The following is an 18,332-nucleotide window of genomic DNA, read 5'->3' on the forward strand; positions in this document are numbered from 1 at the left end:
TGTTATAAACGCTCCGAGCCAGAGGACCTGGCCACGCCCCCGCCCCGCGCCCATTGGTCTGCTCGCAGGCCGTACGAAACCAGGGCCGTCCTCATTGGCTCGCCCGGGCCTTCGGCCCCGACTCCTCCCCTGGCCGAGTCTGGCAAAGGTGTCAAAGGAGCCCCGCCCACTGGGCCCCAAAGAGACAGGCTTCGGGGAATAGGAGACACCAGAGGAGGCTCCTTGGCTGGTTGGTGCTACTGGGGTCTGGAGCCTTTGAGAGGCCCTGGAACTGCTCTTGCCTCTGAGTGGCACTCTGTCCTGGTTAGAGCCACCTGTTGTCCTTTTGTACTGTGTTCTCTGTTATCGAGGGGCGATCTGACAGTACTAGAGGTCACCGAAGTATCATTTCTCCATCCTGACTAATTTGCAACTCTCAAACCAAAACCTATGAAGTCACTTGACCACTTCTTTCAGACCATAAAGGGGAAAGGAAGAATGGAGTGGGATGGAGGCAGACTCCAACGAAGTGGGAGGGCTGGTGGAGAGCTGTTTCAGGGCTCTGAGTTCACCTGTCTACAGTTAGATCAAACTTAACTGGATCCCAGATCTGGAAAGTTCTTACCTCTTCATCAAAGAAGGCTTCTAGGGTTGAGTGGCTCCCTCAAGATGTAGTGGAATTTATGAAATGTTGGAAGGAGGTGGAGCAAGGCAAAGGGAAACACCCATTCATTAAAAAATGCATTACACTCCTATTATTTAACTTGTGTTCCCTAAATCTGTATATAGCTGCCCACTCACAGTTTTCCTTTCTGTGATTTTGGAGCCAGGAGGACTGGTGGTGGGTCATGAGATTTGGCTTGGTATTTAAGGCATGGAGCACTAGGTCTAAAATCCCCATTCTAAGTGTCATTTAGAATGAAATGAGAATATCCATAGGCTCGCCTCCTTCCTCCAAATGTGAAGTGTAGTAGGGAGAAAGAGACATTTCCCCATGAGTCTTCATGCTAACCCAACTTTTTGAAGTGGGTCTTACTTTGCCAAAGGTCATACAGCCATACAGAGAAACTGGCAGAGCTGGGATTCAGATACACCCCCCCCCACACACACACCCCCAAAAGGAGAATTGTATCTCCAGCTGTGTATTCAGGGCATGCTGAAGATCAAGAAGGACTACATCCCCAGCGACTGGATTTTGTGTTTAGTGTCTGCCTACTTTCCTACTTCCACTGATCCTTTGATCCTTTCTAGTGTGAGTTAGGGTTGGAGAATTCTTCCTTTGTAGCTGGAGAAGATCCACTTAGGTAGGAAAACAACCTCCCTTCCCCAAATCTGGATGGTTGCAGGAGTAGCCGACTTGCTATTCTTCCCTCTACAGCCTCCCTTCTTGCTCTGAGTCATCTGCCAAAATAGAATGAGGCCCAGGTAACAGTCCCCCTGACCTGCTGGTTTCTTTCTCCCCTGAGATCTGCATTCATCCTGGGGGCCCAGCTAGCGGGGGCCATCCAGATGGATTAGGATTCATAAGAGGAAGCATGGGTAATATTAGAGCAAGCACAGGGCCCTGAGCTCTAGTCCTGCTGACACCAACCAGTTCTGTGGCCTTTTACCAATCACTTACTCATTCTATAAATACTGGCACCCACTATGTGCTGGGCCTATGGCTATACATGGTCTCTGCCCTCAGAGATTTCTCAGTCTTGTGAGAAATAAACAAGCAAATCCTCGACAGAGGCAGATGTGCTCAAGATGGGAGAACAGAATGCCCTTGGGGTGTATAACAGGAGGGAGCCCTTAGCTTGAATAGGAGGAAGTCGGTCAGGGGCAGCTTGCAGCAGGAAGGACGAAAGACGGGAGACAATTAGCCAGATGAATCAACACCTCCTCATAAATAAGATGAAAGAATTCTACACATGAGCCTAAGATTCCCTTTCAGGCTTAATCTAGACTCCTATAAATTCTGCCAGATATCCCCAATACTGCCAGCGCACCGCTAGGCACGAAAAAAGGTGCGCCGTAGATGCTTATGGACCAAAGAAACGTATATGTGATAGAATTCAGACACTAAAGCGGAAGTGTCTCCAGACGATTGATTTCCCTCCATCGCCACCTGAACTGGCCCTGGCTGGGCGGGGAGGGGGGGGGTGTCGATCCCTGCGCCTCCTGGGCCTTCCCCACCCCACTTCAGCTTCCTTTGACCAGAAAGTGAATCCTCATTTAGGGGGCAAGCCATGTACGATCAAAGAAGCCAGAGAAAAGAAATCTGTCCTGTTCCAGCCAGGTGCGCTCTGGTGGCCCCCGAGGGACTACGAGACAGTAGTGATGAGTGGACCAGGCTGCTGTCTGTCCACAGAGACAGGCAGAGGAGGCAGACGTAGACTCAGAGCCGAAACAGCTTGTGACTCGGAAGTGCGGTTCACTGCTGAAACTCAGCTCTCGAATTCCTTGAAGGGAGACCTGTTCTCTTGCAACAGAGTGAGAATTCCCTAACAGGGAATCTGATTATATCTGGGGCCTCGCTGCCGCAGATTTTAGGACATTCCTGGGTCATGTGCTTGGATGTGGCTGGAAAGCTGGGCTGAGCTAGGCCATGTTAATCCTGCCTGCCCCATCATCCCCTCCTGGGAAGGGGAAGCCTGGCCCCCCAACCCCATGTCCCATCACGGATCGCTGTGTGAAGGGCTCTGGGGATAACCATTCTTTGGGTCACGTCAGGCAAGCAATGAGAAATAAGCATCTGTCCCAGTCCCTATACACTTCATAACCTGTGTGCATGTGTGTCTGTGTGGGTCTAGACTAGTAAAAACAGATGTTAATGTGGCTCAGAGTAAGGACTGCTGTGGGGCATGGAGTGCAGGGTGCTGGTTGGACGGCAGGTAAGGGACACCAAAACCATATTTTGGGGGGTGATGGGTAAAGCATTTCTTCTGAAAAATAAATATATCTAAGATAAGCCTTGAGGGGTGACCAAGAATTAGCTCTGGGCTCTCAGGAAGTATACAATTTAGTAAAGGAAATGAGATAAATACACAATTTATCATATAACCCGAGGCAGAAAGTAGGCAGGCCCTCAAGAGAAGTATAAGGTGTCATGGGAGCCTGAAAGGAAGGATCCTATTCTGACTCAGGGGCTTGACGGAGGACTTTAAAGGGAGAAGTGTGGGGAAAGGCCTTCAGGGATGGGGTGGAGGTGGGTGAGGGGAGGCGATGCTGAGTGTGTGTGGGTGGGGGAAGCAGGCAAGAGAGTAGAGAAGAGCCAGCCAAGCACTCTCTGGATCTGATGAACTTTAGGCGGGCTCCCAGGCCCTAGAGCACCTCCTCCCTGCGATTTACCTCAGTATTGATGCCTGAGCCCATCTTTCCTTTTCTTTGAGGAAAGGGCTGCTACAGGCTGGTGGGCCCTTCCAGCCTAAGACCCCCAACCATTATATTCCCTTTCCCTGGAGCTCTGAGGACGGGTTACAGCTCTCAGTCACCCCCAGGTGGTGGACAGTATGGCCTTGAAGGTGCTGCCCTTCCCCTCTCAGGTGCTGGTGGAACTGTCTGGATAGGAACTGATGAGTTAGAGGTGGCCCTCCAAGATTAGAAGGTGGAAGTACAAAGAGAGTGTTGTAAACTCTGGAAGTGGCTGGCAAGTTAGTATGCCTGACTCAATGCTGCTCCCTACTGGCCAACTCAAGCCTAGCATGCTATACGGGATGCCCAAAGCTGTCACTGCAAGCTTTGGTCGGCTTAGGTAATCGTAATCATTCCTTCAATGAGCCAATCACTCCATTCGTTTGTTAGTTCGTCATTCATTCATTCATTCATTCATTCATTCACTCAACAAATATGTACTGAGCAATGACAATAATAGATATAATAGCATCTAACATTTATTGAGCCAGCCCTGGTTCTGTCTTAGGTACAATGTTCTGTCCAAGACCACCCAGCCTTGACTGGGAGTAACAGAGCTGAGAAGTTAACCCTGTGGGTCCAACATCGCAGCTGGAGCTCCTAAGGATGGTATTGCTTTGTGGCGCCCGCATGGGCTCTGGAAATACAAGCTGGAACTAATGAGCTGCTTACAATCTAAATTCTGTAAGCCTTACCAGGAATTTGGGGGAATCGTGTATAGCAAACACCGAAAGCAGTCCCCAGGCTCTCGATTACAACAGGAAACTGAATCTTATTCACAGATTAGGCCTGGGAGGGACATGACCCTAGCTCTTCTCCCCAAACCAGAAAGCTTGCCTCTCTCCTGCCTGGAGCGGCAGGGAGAGCTCATGCAGCGGAAGAGTCAGGGGTCCCGGGGGCCAGCTCCTGTTTTAACCACCAATGCAGCCACTTGGGTCATGGCCAAGGACTTTCTCTCTTGGGAAAGTTTCCTCGTCTTTAAAAAGAGATTTGGATAAACCTACTCTGAGTTTCATTTCAACTCTGCTGGGACTCCTCTGCTATATGTAAGAAAGGATGAATTAGAAATCTCCATCACTCCCCTTCTTTTGCCCACCTGGTAAGTGATTTCATCACTACAAGACATTCAGGGGCTCCATTCCCTTTCCCAGCCCCAGACTGGAATGATGTTTTGGCTCAGGAATCTGAACCCAGGCTCTAGGTTCTGCTCTGCCCCGCCACTAACTGGCCATGACGCTCTCGCATCTCTTGGCAACTCTGTGGGCCAGAATTGGCTTTTACACAGCTCACACACTGTGTGCTAGCCACTGTATACATGAATTCCACCCTCACCACAACTCTATGTAAAGTGGGTGCCGGCATATGATTATCCCCATTGCATAGATGAGGAAACTGAGACACAGAGAAATTCAAGAACTGTAGTGTCACGAAGCTGGCAAGTAGTGGACCCAGACCGGAGTCCAGGCCATCTGGCTTCAGAAACAGCTCTCTCAGCCATCATACCTCAGCTTAGAGAGATACTTGACTTGCCCAGAGTCTCAAATAGTCTATGCCTCTCTACGTCATAGTTTACTCAACCCGAAATGTGCCTCATGACTGTCTTGTGGGCTTTCTGTGGGATGAAACAAGATGTGAAGAGGTCAGATTGATGATTTCCTATGTCTGCTTGGGGTTTTGCTGGGCTCTGGCGCTCTCAAGTCTCCTCCCCCCAATTCTGGCAGAGATCCATGTGCGTCTGTGCGCTGTGACAACAAGGGGCTTATCAGACTCCCTGAGCTACAGCTGATCTGATCTGGGGCACAGGACTGTTAAGATAAGCATTGAAACTGCCCAGGGCTAGAGCTCTGTGCTGGGGAAGGGAGAGAGGAGCCTGACTTGGGGGGAGAAGAGGAATGGCCTGTGAATTACTCTCAGCGCTGGTTTTCTGGCCAGAACGAGGATATTCTGAGAGTTGGGAGGTGGGGTGGGTGGTTGTTTGTGTAGACTTGGGGCAGGGCTTCTAGGCAGGGTTTGGAAAGGGTCTTCTTACCCTGCTGTTGATGGCAAAATGAAAAGATCTTTCTCTTTTGCTGTCTTTCATTCCTGTGTCCTTTTCTCAGTCTCTGAGCCTGTGTAACTCCCATAGCTGTGGGGTTTGCAGGTGGGAGCGGGGGCACCTAGGCTTAGGCCCGGGGTTTTCATGGGATTCATCCCTTGGGCACCCAGTCACCGGGTAATTTCCATTGAGTAATTCTGCTGTGCTCTTGCTTTAGTCATCAGAGAGCAAGATGGACTGAGATGGGACGTAAGAAATAGAAATAAGGGGCGCCTGGGTGGCTCAGTCAGTTAAGTGTCTGCCTTTGGCTCAGGTCATGATCTCAGGGTCCCGAGATCAAGCCCCACATGGGGCTCCTTGCTTAGCAGGGAGCCTACTTCTCCCTCTCCCTCTGCTTGCCGCTCCCCCTGCTTGTACTCTCTCTTTCTCTCTCTGACAAATGAATACATAAAGTCTTTTTAAAAAATAAATTCTCATCTTTACAGGGTCAACACTTTCACATCCACGATTTTATTGATCCTTCACTGACCCTGGGAAGTCAGGGCCTTAGTTAGGTTGGATCCTGGGGTACAGGGGCTGTCGATGTCCATGAGCCCCAGAAAGGCAGTCAGAGGATGGGGTTCTACACCTGGCTCGACGCCTGGCTGGCCACATGACCTGGAGCAGATGACTCAGTTTCCCTACGTCTCAGTTCATAATTAGTCAAAAGAGACCCTGAACACAGAAGCCTGTTAAAGTCTCCCCAGCAGTGGGGCATTTGCGGCAGCGGCTCAGAGCTTAGTACCCCGCACTCCACTTAAATGTTGCTCCCTTGAAGGGGCTGAGTGTGTCCTTCCTCCTGGCTCTGCCTCCACAGCTGCGCCCCTGCACTTGTGTGGGTGGTCCGGAGAGGACCAGGCAGGACGGGGCATGGGAGGCATGCCCGGTGGGGGGGGGGGGTGGGGAGGACTGCCTGGTGCCACCTCCCTGCCCCGTGTCTGGCTCCCACTGGCAACCTGAGCCCTTGGCCTCCCAAGCTGCTCCTGGAATGTAAACCCCAAACAAAGCACATTCTTGAGCCGGTCACCAGCTCCTGACCCTCCTTAAGGGAAGGCAGGAGCCAGCATTTCTCTTGGCCCTGAATGACGCTAGCACAATCTGGTGCTGGGGGCTGTTATCACAAGCCGGGATTAACAGGCAGGCTGTCCCCCACAGTTTATGAAAAGCCCAATCCTGACCTATCCCTCCCATCAGAGCCTGCAGCCAAGGGAGAGGGGACCCGATCCCTAAGCGAGGGGATTTGAAATACTGCTGATTTCCTGACTCTGATGCTTTGTGCCAGCCACAGGCTGTAGATGGGCTCCGGAGAACAGGGGCCATTGTAGAGGTTACTTGCAACGTTGGTGCTCTCTCAGCTCTTTGATTTCTGGCTTCATTCAGTCCTGTTGTTTGCTACACATTTATTCCATCAATTATTTGTTATCCATTTGGACACTGCGTGCCCAGCAAGCTGTGATGTTCTGAACCTCCGAGGGTGAATGGCACTGTCGTGGTCCCGAGGAGAACCTAGAAAGTTTTGTGTCTGGGGGTGATGTGTGGGGGCGGTGGCTGCATTCACCAGGTACACGAGGGGCAGGAACCCTGGGCAGAGGGGAGGTTGGGAGGTGGGACCTGTGCCAAGGGCCTCAGAGGCCCAGACGGAGGCTGGGAATCCCCTGAAGGGTAGGGGGAGCTGCTGGGGATGCTAAGCTCCGCAAGGACACTTGGATTTGGAGACGAGAGAGATTTCCGAAGCGCAGAGGCTCTAACAGCGATGCGAAGGGTGGGCTGGAGGAGAGGGCCGGGGGTGCAGTGCAGTGGGGAGGCTGTGACTTGTGCTCATGCAGGAGGATGAGGGTGTGGACAAGGGTGGTGGCCACGGAAATTGGGGAGGGACCAGCCTGAGGGGGCTGTGATGAGAAGAACGAAGGTGGGATGGTCGTTTGTCACCAGGACTGGGCCGGCTTCCCACAGGTGTTGGAGACCCATCTGGAAGGGTAGCTCCAATCCAGTCCCCTTCTCCCATGGATGGGAACACTGGATCCGGATAGGGGAGCCTGGGAAAGGGATTTGTAAATTACTATCCCCTTACAGATGTTTTGCTTTTAAAGATGTGAGGACCAGGCCTCACTTTCTGTTGAGTGGGAGGGAGAGTGCCCCCGAAGTCCCCCTTCTCATCCTCCAGATAAAGAGGGCAAGGCAGCCCACCTTCTGGGGACAGTGAGTGGGGCCTTAGGAGTCCCTTGCCTTGAGGGCACAGCCACACCCTCCCTTGCCAGGCTGACCCAAGGAGGAGCCCGGAAGGCCCACCTAGGCCCCAGGTAAGCCAGGCCACCAGCGGCAAGCCTGGAGGTCCTCACTCCAGCAATGTGGAGGGTGGGGGGAGGCTGGGGGGAGACAGACTTCTCTCTGAACTGTCTAGAAAACTTACCAACTCAAGGTGTTGCCTCAGGTGTCCAGTCTTCAGATACTTCCGGGCCTCCAGCCCCTCACCCCACTGACCCTCTGAGTCACCTGCCAAATATTTCCTCTTAGGAGGTGTTTTGCATGAATTAAAGAAATTGTTTCAGGACTCAGGAGAGTCCAATCTGGCTAATGAGGAATGGGGACTGGGGCTCCAGTAATTTTTCCAAGTTCTTCCCCTCAAGGAACCATCCCCTAAACTCACTCAGACACGTTTATCAGGAGCTGGCTGGGTGCCAGGCATGAACCAGGTGCCGAGTACTTGAGGACAAACAAGAAAGACTGGGCTCCCCCATTTCCAGAGCTCATGACAACTTGTGGAAGTCACTGTTTCCCCACCTAAAACAGACCGATCCCAGGCTTGCCCGAGCTCACAGGGATACGAGGGTGCAAGAGGCACCCATCTTTCTGGGTTCGACATCTCGAACCCCTTACATGAGTACGTCGCAGCTGATGTCCTTGCCTCCTCTGTGTGCTGCGTTGTTCGAGGCAACGGAGTGCTGTGGTCAGGACGTTTGAAATCAGACATGGCTCAGTCACTTACTAGCTTGGGACCTTGGACAAGTTATGTGGTCTCTTCGAGCCTTAGCTTTCTCATCTGCAAAATGGGACATCCCTTACCTCATACAGTTGATCTAAGGATTGAAGTGAGGGCTTCACCACCTTGTCAGATGGCAGATCCTTACTCCTGTTCTACAGATTGGGAGATGAAGTGAGAATGAGGAGGGGAGGGACCTTTCCAGACAGCGATGTTGACAGGAAAGCCTGGGGGGGGGCGGTGGAGTGAGGCCTGGAGCCAGGCGGGCTCACCACAGAGCCTGAGCTGCCTCCAGGGCACCGTGAGGTACAGACCATGATGTTTACCCCTGACAGTCCCTGTTTCCCCAGCCCAGTGGGGCACCCCCAGAGTCCTTCCCAGCATGCACCTCCAAGAGGTAAGTCCTTAGCGGATACCAGCTCCAGCTCGCAGTGGCCCTCATGGGTTCTGGGGGCCCGTCCCCCGTTCTTATAATGGGAAGAGCGTTTTTCAAGTTGACTGTACCCGTGAAGTTCCAACCATTTAAAAATGCCTCAGTCAGTCCCATCCACAGACCTGGTACCATTTTGTGTGCTTGGAAAGCCCGTTCCTCCAGCACACACACACACACACACACACACACACACACACACACACAGCTTTGGCTTCTCTTGGAAAGGGTGGAGGGACCCCTGTTTGTAAACACCTTTCTCAGGAGGACGGAATGGGACAGTGCAGAAATGGGAGCAGAAGGGTGGCGGGGACAGACCAGGGCTGGACCTGGGAGTGGCTCCCCAAACATGCTGTTCCATCCCTCCCAGGATCTGTAGCTCTTCCAGCACCTTCTTCTGACAGTCACTTCAGCAACTTACAGAACCAAAATAGAGGTGTCCAGAAGCAATAGGAAAGGCTCCCCTGCAGTCTGCTCACCAGGGGGCACCCGAGTCCACAGGCCGCCTCTAGCCTGGGTGGGAAGGCCAGGCTGGGCCAGCAGGGGGCAGCACCCTTCTGGGGCTGGAGGAAGGGAGAAAAGCGCCGCCCCCTTAAAGACCAGGTTCCACTTGTCCTGAAGGAGAAGGGGATCCTCCAGGAGGCTCCCCCTGAGCCCTGAGACCCAGACGGTGTTTCTCCTCTGTTCCTGCCTCTGGAGAACGAATTACACCATCACGTAGTAAATGCCCTCTGACTGCCCCGCAACCCCTCCCGAGGCAGCTTTTTCTTTGTGTCCCTGGTGCTGGTACAGCTTTTAAAAATAACTGGGAATCAGAAAGAGGTGCTCTAGGGGTGCCTGGGTGGCTCAGTCGGTGAAGCGTCTGCCTTCGGCTCAGGTCATGATCCCGGGGTCCTGGGATGGAGCCCCACATCAGGCTCCCTGCTCAGGGGGAGCCCGCTTCTCTCGCTCTGCCCCTCCCCACCGCTTGTTTTCTCTCTCAAATAAATAAGATCTTAAAAAAAAAGAAGAGGTGCCCTACAAGCTTTAAGTCTTTAAGTCCATGAGCAATCCCCTGTCACCTTGGGGTGAGGCAGGAGCGAACTTCAGCTGAGTGAAGGATGTGGATGTGGAGGCCGGATGTGAAGACGTCAGCTAAGGAGCGCAGCCTTTCCTAACTTGCAAGCGGAGTCTCAACGCGGAGGACAAGGAAGAAATGCAGCTGTCCCGGGAGCGAGGTGACGCGGCGGGCCATGGTTTGGAGATGGAACCTCCTTGGTGGGAACAGCCAAGGACAGCTGGTCACCTGGGGCCCTATTTAATCTGAGAATGTCAGAGGAAATGTTTCCTGGGGTCCCCTCTACCCGTCGAGACACCTGTCCACCCCCCCCCCCCCCGCACCAGCTGCCCGAGAGGATAGGAATATAGATTTTAATCATTGTGCTGCTGTGTTAACCCGAGTGCAGTTAATCCAGCCTTCGCGGATTTTGATGCCACAGTGTACATGAGAAGGTTTTGCACAGAAACACTCTGGGGCCGCTGGGGACAAAAGGGCCGGGGAGGCGTGGCAGAAGGAGAAAGTGAGTGAGGAGAGACGCTGGAAGCAGAGCTGGGGCTGGGTGTCTGCTCCTTCTTTCCTCATCACCGCATTCTTATCAAGGGCCCGAGAGGCATGGGCTCTTCCTGGCCGAGGCTGCTGACCTGGACCCGTCCATTTGAACCTGACTTCTCTTCCAATTCAGCGGCTCCTGCTCCAAGGTCAATTCTTGCTGAGCAGATGAGGGCTAGGGCAGGCCTGCAGGTGACCGCCAAATGGGGAAGGGATGTGGACCACGGGAGAGAAGAAGGGTTTGGGACTCCTTGCAAGCCTTCACCATCTTCCATCCCAAGAGACCCTCCAACTTGTGCAGAGCTGGGGAGAAGACAGTGATAGCCGTTGTCTTCTGCCCTACCCACCTCCTACCCTGGACACCGGGGGAGGCGGAACTCACAGGAAAGGGCGGTAGCAGGTGCTTCTGCACCTTTCTCTGCCTGAGCAGTAAGGGAGGGGGCTCCCCAGAGCTCAGCTGGCTCCAGCTGGAGGCTGGCAGAGTCAGCGTGTCTTCTTATGGTTTCCTGGGATTGGGATGGTGTGGCGGTGGAGGGAGGTCCCTCAGAGCCCCAGGGCCTGACCCCACTAGCTGCTGAAAGGAGCTGGCCTCCTGGGAAGTCACCCAAACGGCTCTGATGAGACCATTTCTCTTGTCAAGAGTGGAGTGATCTGGTCCGGGGCACAGGTGCTGGGCCCGGGGACAGCTAGGGGTCCGAGACACACAGCGCTTCCACTGCGTCGCTCAGACCCTGGTTGACACCCCCCACGGCCAGGAGGCAGTTCTTGAGGACGATGCTGGAGCAGGCGCAGCGGGGCGTGGGCATGGGGGGGAGGACCTCCCACCTGTTCTTCGCTGGGTGGAATGCCTCTGCCGTCTCCAGGACCGTGGGTTGGTTCCCTGAAAGTGCCAAGGGACCTGGACCTTACAAAGGAGCCCAGCCACCGATCCCGGCCCCACAGTGCCCCCACCTCCCTGGTTCTCTCAGGAACCCAAAAGCAGAAGCCAAGGGACCTCCGTTGCTGGGCCGCAGATTGGCTCCCTCCCTACCCTGGGCCTTTGCTCTTGTCAAACAGCTACTTCGCCCCTCCTGCCTTCTCTCCCTCTTTTCATCTCCTCCACCCTCTGCTTTTACCAGAAGTTTCTGCTGCTTCGTTTCCTTTGCCTTTTACTAAAAAGCTGTCCCCATGGTGTGGCTCATATTGAGCTCCTTTCATGCTTAGGCAAAGTGGGAGTCTGTCCACACTGAGTGAGCTCTGGGTGCCTACAAATCCTGTTACACATGTTATCTGTCCCCTGTTGAAGCTGGGGTCCTGCCTTCAAAATACCACTATTCTCTGCTAGGAGTAACCCAGCAAGTCCTGAATCCATTCCAAAGATCTGTCTGATCAGATTGCTTTCCTATTCCGAGACAGAGCTGGGTATCCAGGGAGTGGAGGTGGCCAGAGAAAGAGGACCACGCTAATCCCTGCCACACTGTTGTCTCCAGGCATTCCTGGATTGGGCCCCAGGGATCTGTGCTCAGCAAGCCTGCATTCCATGGTTTACAGCATGTCCTGCATGCTCCCTTGGCCTCAGTTTCCCCTCTGTAAGAGGACAGAAAGAGCACACAGGGGCCCGTTTGTAGCTACGTGGGAGGGAGGGAGTGTTTTGAATTATTTGGGATAAAGTGGTAGGCAGGCAGTGTGCAAGCAGCCAGGACCTTCTCCTGCTCATGCAGAGAGAACGCCAAGTGCCCACCAAGGACCAGACCCGCAGTAAGAGTCTGGAAGCCCCATCCTTACCGAGTCCTCCGGCCACTATGACCCGTCCACTCAGAGAGCCGGCCACGAAGTCTGCCCGCCGCTTCTTGAGGAAGAACGAGCGTTCCATCTTCAGCCAGCCCCCTGTGAGCCATGGAGCACGGCAGGATAAATTTAGAGAGACTTAGATACTGACCTCCCCCACTAAATACACACTGAGTCCCCAGAGCCCACACCCGAGGCAGAAGTCCACTCCATCCACCCTTTGTGCCCAGGGCATAAACTTCTCCTCCTGCTGTTTGCAATGACGTGCTCCATGGCCTCTCCCCTCTCCCAGGCTTGCAACAGTCCAAGGAATCATAATCCCCTGCAACGAATCACCTTGTTCCACCTCTGTTCTTGTGGACTCTGAGCTGGAGAGAAGGCTAACCAGAGGCAGCGAGCGTGGGAGTCGGGATCCTTCTGTCTCTGAATTGGTAAAAAGCAGGAAAAGCCCTCCCTCCCCTGGCTCTGCCAGGACATTGTAAGACGAGAAAATAGATGGGAAAGGCTTGGAGACAAATAACCAGCCAGCCAAGAGGAGCCCTGTCCAGATGAAAGAAAGTGACCCCAAGAGTAGCCCAGAATGTTCAGACCTCTGAAAGGCTCATGCCGCTGGGTCAGCGGCCCTGGGAGGGTGGATGGAATGGGGGGTTGGGTGCGGGGGAGTCAGCGGAGGGGTGGTGGGCAGCTAGAGGCTGGTGGCCTGCTCACCCTGTTCCATGTCGAACACATCCATCGTCCGGAGGAACTTGGGCTGCCGGTAGAGCCGACCCTGCCGCAGGCCCCCCAGGCTGTACAATCGGTCATCCAGGGTCACAAAGCTGGAGAAGGCCCGCTTGCAGGGAATGTTGGGGAACTTGGTCCAGGAGCGAGTCTCGATGTCAAAGACCTCAAAGGCATTGACTGCATACTTGGACTGTCGTCCCCCTGGGGGCCAGAAAGGGGTTGGAGGGGTGGAGGAGGTGGGGCCACAGTAAGTACCTGAGGGCAAGGGCTGGGTTTCCCCTTTTGACTGTTACCCAACCGTACAGGGAGCTCCCTGAGGGGTGGGGCGTCGTGATTACCCCCCAGTGCCAAGGAGGTGCTCAGCACACAGGCACTGCTTCCCGTGGGGACGGACCCAAGGGAGGGAAGGAGAGATAGACGTGGGACAGATAACTTGTCCTTACCTAGCACATAGATCTTGGAGCCTCGGAGGAAGGAGGTGGCAGCATACCTCGGGGTGGGCATGGGTGCTAGCGACACCCACATGTCCTTGAGCATGTCATAGTGTTGGAGGTGGTTGTGCGGACGGAGGTCCAGGCCCATCCCGCCTGCCGCGTACACTCGGTAATCTAAGGAGAAAGGCCACACACACGCCTGGCTCAGCTCATGGACACTGTGAGACAGTCCCCTCAGTAATCACCTACCAGGCCAGGCTCCGTGAACCCCTTGAACACCAGCACCAAGGTCAGGTCAGGTTCCCAACCACTGCGACCTCACTGAGCGTGGTTGATGGAACCGTGAGAAGTCCCTGACGGCTTGAGCCTGGTCTTCCTGAAGCTGCATCAGGCCTGCAAACCTTAGTCTTCCTTGGTGTCCAGCCCTTGGCTGAGCCTCACATGGGGTAGACTCTGGTGGAGCTGAGGCCCAGACCACCCTTTGCAGGTCTTGTCCCCTCCATGTTTCTCCCACCCAGGCAGCCAGAGAGGATACCAGTGAGGAGGACTATTCCTCCAGTTCCCTCCAGTGGTGGACTGTGGCTTAGGCACTCCCAGGTTAGAACTCTCCAGACCCAGCGGGAGCCTTTGGAAATGAGGTCCGCCCTGCTATGGTTGGCCTTATGGGACACTGGCCTGCTGCTGGTTTTCTCTGTCTGCCACCCCCATGGGGGAGTGCTATCTTCCTTCGCACACCGGGAGCTTGCGGGCTCCAGAAGGCCTCCTGCACTAGATGGGATAGGGTTAGGGGTGAATGAGGGTGAGGCTTTGGAGGACAGAAAACTAGCCCCTTTAAGGAACCCTGCCAGGGCAGTAAGCTGGGCACTCTGAGAGGAGAAGCAAGTTCTCTCCCATTTTCTGTTGCTCTTGGCCGCAGGTAGCCTTTCAAGGCACCTCGGGGACACACTGCATCAGCGACGATGAGCAAGGCATCCGCGTTTCCCGGGGCCTCCCTCCAGCACCTCCTGCAGCCTGCCAGAGACACAGCTTCTCCTCCTCCCCCACCCCAAGAGCCGCTCTCCTTCCCAGGGACCCACCCCTGCCTGGGATTCTGTCACCTAGTAGCCAGTCTTCACTGCTTCCGGCTCTAAGAGGCTTTTATTCTGCAAGGGAATTGTAGGGATGAGTACTATTTCCTGCAATCGAGTACTACCTCCAGGCTTACTGAAAAAGGAAAAAAAAAAATCCCAAGCAGAGCCTCAGGTCAGGAGATCGGGCCTGCTAATATTGGGGGGGTTTCCCTTACACGGGCTCTGCCTCTCCCATCGGTGTGTCACCCGAAACACGCCTCTAGCTGAGAGCCCTCTGTCCACGCCACGCCCCCACTCCTGGGCCAGCTCCTACTCATCCCTGCACCGTCACCGGGGTGCCCCCAGCGGCAAAGCTGGGCGGAGAGCACCGGCTCAGTGCCCCCGTGGCATCGGCTTTACCCTACTGACCGTGCGCTACCGAGATAATGCTCGTCCGTTTCTTCCACTAGGTGGTTCGAGAGTTTGTTAAGCTGCGGCCCCAGCATCTGCTTCAATGCCTGACACACAAGCATGTGAAAGCTTCCCTGACTAACTGCTGAACCCCTTCAGTGCCCTCATCACTCTCTAGCCTTGTGACATCAGGCAAGGTATTTAATGTCTTCGCGCCCCACATTGCTTCCATCTAAAATGAGGGCGATCACAGCACTTACCTCATCACACAGTTGTGAAGATCAGAGGGGCTAAACTATATAAATCACCTATGGTAAGGACTCAGTAAATGGTAGCTCTTAATCTTCCAGCAGCATTCATAGAGGCCTGGGGACCAAGGAAAACCCTTTCCATCTCTTTTTCCCAACGGGCCTCCAGGTCTCCCGTCCTTCGTACCCAGAGTTCATGGAGGCCCCACTGGCCACTGCCCTGAGGGATTCTGGGTTAGAGTTTCTCACTGGTCAGACCCAGACTTCTGAAAGTAGGGGCCAGGTCTTCGGCCTCTCTCCTTCCTCCCTGGGACCTAGAACTGTGCCAGAGACAGAGCAGGCGCTCAAGAAATACCAGTTCCTGGGGCACCTGGGTGACTCAGTGGGCTAAGCGTCTGCCTTTGGCTCAGGTCATGATCTCAGCACCCTGGGATCGAGCCCCGCATCAGGCTCCCTGCTCAGTGGGGAGCCTGCTTCTCCCTCTCCCTCTGCCACTCCCCCTGCTTGTGCTCTCTCACTCTGTCAAATAAATAAATAAAATCTTGAAAGAAAAGAAAAGAAAAGAAAAGAAAAGAAAAGAAAAGAAAAGAAAAAAGAAATACTGGTTCTCGATCTACAGTAGACCCAACAGGGAAACGAGACGGCTTTGCCAGAGAAGCAGGGAGGGTTGCAGCCCACTAAGGCTGTCTGAGCTGCACCTGGGCTCTTCTAATTTCTGTTGGACCATTTCCCATAAAACCCTTCGTGTTTCAGCAAAAGCGCTTTTGGAGCCCCCTCTGTGCTCTGGGCTGTACCAGGCCCAATGAGAAAGAAACAAGGGGCTTTGAGAAAGTGAAATCTAGATCAAATAACCTCGTGGTCAGCACATGCTTGGCCGGAGACCTGTGAACCTGGGCAAGGTGCTGCAGGAGCAAGACCCTCAGGAACTTTCTAGTCTCCATTCATTAGCATCTCTGAGATTAGGAGGAGAGGGGGAGGTTTAGGGTTATGGGAAAGGCCCAGGAGTCAGGCCTCCAAGCCCCACTAGTAGCGCCTGGGGATGGTACAAAGAGGCAGCAAACGTCCCCAGGACCTCAAAAATCTGTCTGGAGGTGGTGGTACCTAGAAGGCAGATTTCAGGGGATGAGGTGTTGCGGGCAGGAGGCTCTGTCGTGCTGCTGAATGAAGGGGTCTGCGGAGACAGGCACTAGACCTTCAGCTCTCCTCTGTGGCCAGGCCTGCCCAGCTTGCTGGGAGGAGCCTGGTAAAGGGGAGTTCTAGCATCATATGGAATTCCTAGACACTTCACCTGCTGAGTCTGTTTTCCCATCTGTAAAATAAGGCCAGTGGGCCTTCAGTTTCAGTGTCTATTATGAGGATCAAATGGGATCAGGACTGTGATAGTGGGCCCCGACTCAGTGCTGGTTTCCATCCCTCTCCCCGTGGCCCCCCACGCTCTTCTTTCTGCCCTCCCTCAGCCCTGGCCCCACTCGCCTTTGGCAGTGACAGAAATGCCCATGGCGGCCTCGCGCAGCACGCTCCTCTTCTTCCACTTGCCCTCATCGATGTTGTACATCTCGACGACCTTCAGGGGCAGCTGACTGGTGCCCACACCCCCGATCACCATGATCCGCTTCCCCAGGGCGATGGCGGCCACCCCGGCCCGGGCTGTCGGCAGGGGGGGCAGGGCGGTCCACTGGTCGGCCTCGGGGGAGTAGACCTCAAAGCAGTCCATGGGGATGCCATTGTCGTCACATCCCCCGATGGCATAGACCTGCCCCCCGCTCTCCAGCAGGGAGCAGTAGACCCGGCAGCTGGGCAGCGGCGCCAGGCGCTTCCACTGGAAGTCCTTGACGTTAGGCACCTCCATGGCAGCCCCGGGGGCCCCGCGCGCCGCGCCCCCGTGCCCGCGGAGAGCCAGGCCGCCGAGGGAGGTGCGAGCCCGGGGGGCCGCCCGCTACTCCGCGCCCCCTCTCGCCGCCTCCATCTGGCTCCCGTCCGCCGGCTCCCGCCCGACCCCGGGCAAGGGCCCCGACGCCGGCCAGCGCTTCACAGTCCCTCCACACTGCGCGGTCCGGCGGCGTCCGCGCCTGGCCCTGCGGGAGGGATGGGGCGAATCAAGGGCGGTCGGGGCCCCGCGCCCTCGCCTCCTCGCGCCGCCGGCCGGGCGGGCTCCCGGCTCCCAGGTCCTTGCCAACTTTAAAGGGAAGACGCGGCGGCCGAGGGCGCCACCCCGCGACCGCGTCGCGCCCCGCAGCGCTGTGTCCCCCGCCCCTCCCGGCCAGCGGCTCGGACGCCCGCGGGGCGCGCGCGGGGCGGAGGCTTTCCGGGGCTCGCGGCGCCCCGCTGCCTCCCGGCGGAGCGAGGAGTTAGCACCTCCGGGCGCCGCCGCCTCCCTCCCCCCGCCCCCCTGCCCGCGCTCTGCCGCCCACGCCCCCGCGCCACTTACACTGCCAGGCCCGAGGAGCGCGGCGGCGAGGCGCAGAGCGCGCATCAGCCGGGAGCGGGGAGCCCACCCGGGGCGGCGGGGAGCCGGGGAGAGGGCGCGCTGTCCTTCCCCAGACCGCACGCCGCCGCCACACATGCAGGCGAGGAGAAGGGACGAGCAACGCGAAGGCGAAGCGGAGCCGCCGGCGGGGAGGAGGGCGGCCCGGCGGCTCCCCGCACCTCCCCACCCGCAGCCGCCACACCTGTGCAGGAGGCCGCGTGCGCCCCGCCGCGGAGCAGGCCGTGACCTCTTTACATAAGCGCTGGCGGCGCCCGCCCGCGGGGGAGGGAAAGTGCCCCGCGGGAGCCGCTCACCTTGTCTACAGGGTCAGAGGAGGCGGGGCACGGGAGCCTGGAACCCAGATGACAGGGACCAGACGCCCTTCAGCGAGGGGGTGGGCGGTTTGTGAGTGTTTGTTTTGCATGAGGAGACGGAGAGTCCAATTACCCAGTTTATCTACAGTACACAGACCCAGTTCGTGACAGGCTGGCTCAACAGTCAGCTTTGTTGGGGGGAGGTGTGATCAAATGGTTTAACCTAATAGAAACAAGTTCCGTGGGTGTGACACGCGCCGACCTGACACAGGTACACCCAAACATAGCGTGTGCGCTGACCCGTACACCTCTGCATACCTTACACATCACCCTAGCCTCTCCCATCCGGAAACAGAGTAACTGACAAATGCACAGACGTGTGGACAGGTAACAGGAGACACCGCGGTAGACAGACGAACACATGGGGGGCACCCACTCCCATCCCTTCTTCACACACCTTGAGAAGGGGGAA

The 18,332-nt window shown here is 55.7% G+C and overlaps 1 protein-coding gene across 3 annotated transcripts; it reads right to left on the reverse strand.

Moving 5' to 3' along the window:
• Positions 1-10,255: 10,255 nt before the first annotated feature.
• Positions 10,256-17,762, reverse strand: KLHDC8A (kelch domain containing 8A). Of its 3 annotated transcripts, XM_057315148.1 has the most exons (7): positions 17,508-17,762; positions 16,553-17,154; positions 13,381-13,545; positions 12,923-13,138; positions 12,212-12,313; positions 11,273-11,327; positions 10,264-10,750 (listed from the first exon to the last, which is right to left on the reverse strand). In XM_057315148.1, the coding sequence occupies exons 2-7, from the start codon at positions 16,926-16,928 to the stop codon at positions 10,480-10,482; spliced, it is 1,185 nt and encodes a 394-aa protein (XP_057171131.1). In that variant the 5' UTR covers positions 16,929-17,154; positions 17,508-17,762; the 3' UTR covers positions 10,264-10,479. The 3 variants fall into 3 exon arrangements, with proteins under 3 accessions (XP_026336302.1, XP_057171131.1, XP_048081192.1); XM_026480517.4 differs by having other exon boundaries at positions 10,256-11,327; XM_048225235.2 differs by lacking the exon at positions 17,508-17,762 and having other exon boundaries at positions 16,553-17,173.
• Between the last annotated feature and the right edge of the window lie 570 nt (positions 17,763-18,332).

The sequence above is a fragment of the Ursus arctos genome, unplaced genomic scaffold (assembly GCF_023065955.2).
Source record: "Ursus arctos isolate Adak ecotype North America unplaced genomic scaffold, UrsArc2.0 scaffold_2, whole genome shotgun sequence".
NCBI classification, from domain to species: Eukaryota; Metazoa; Chordata; class Mammalia; order Carnivora; family Ursidae; genus Ursus; species Ursus arctos.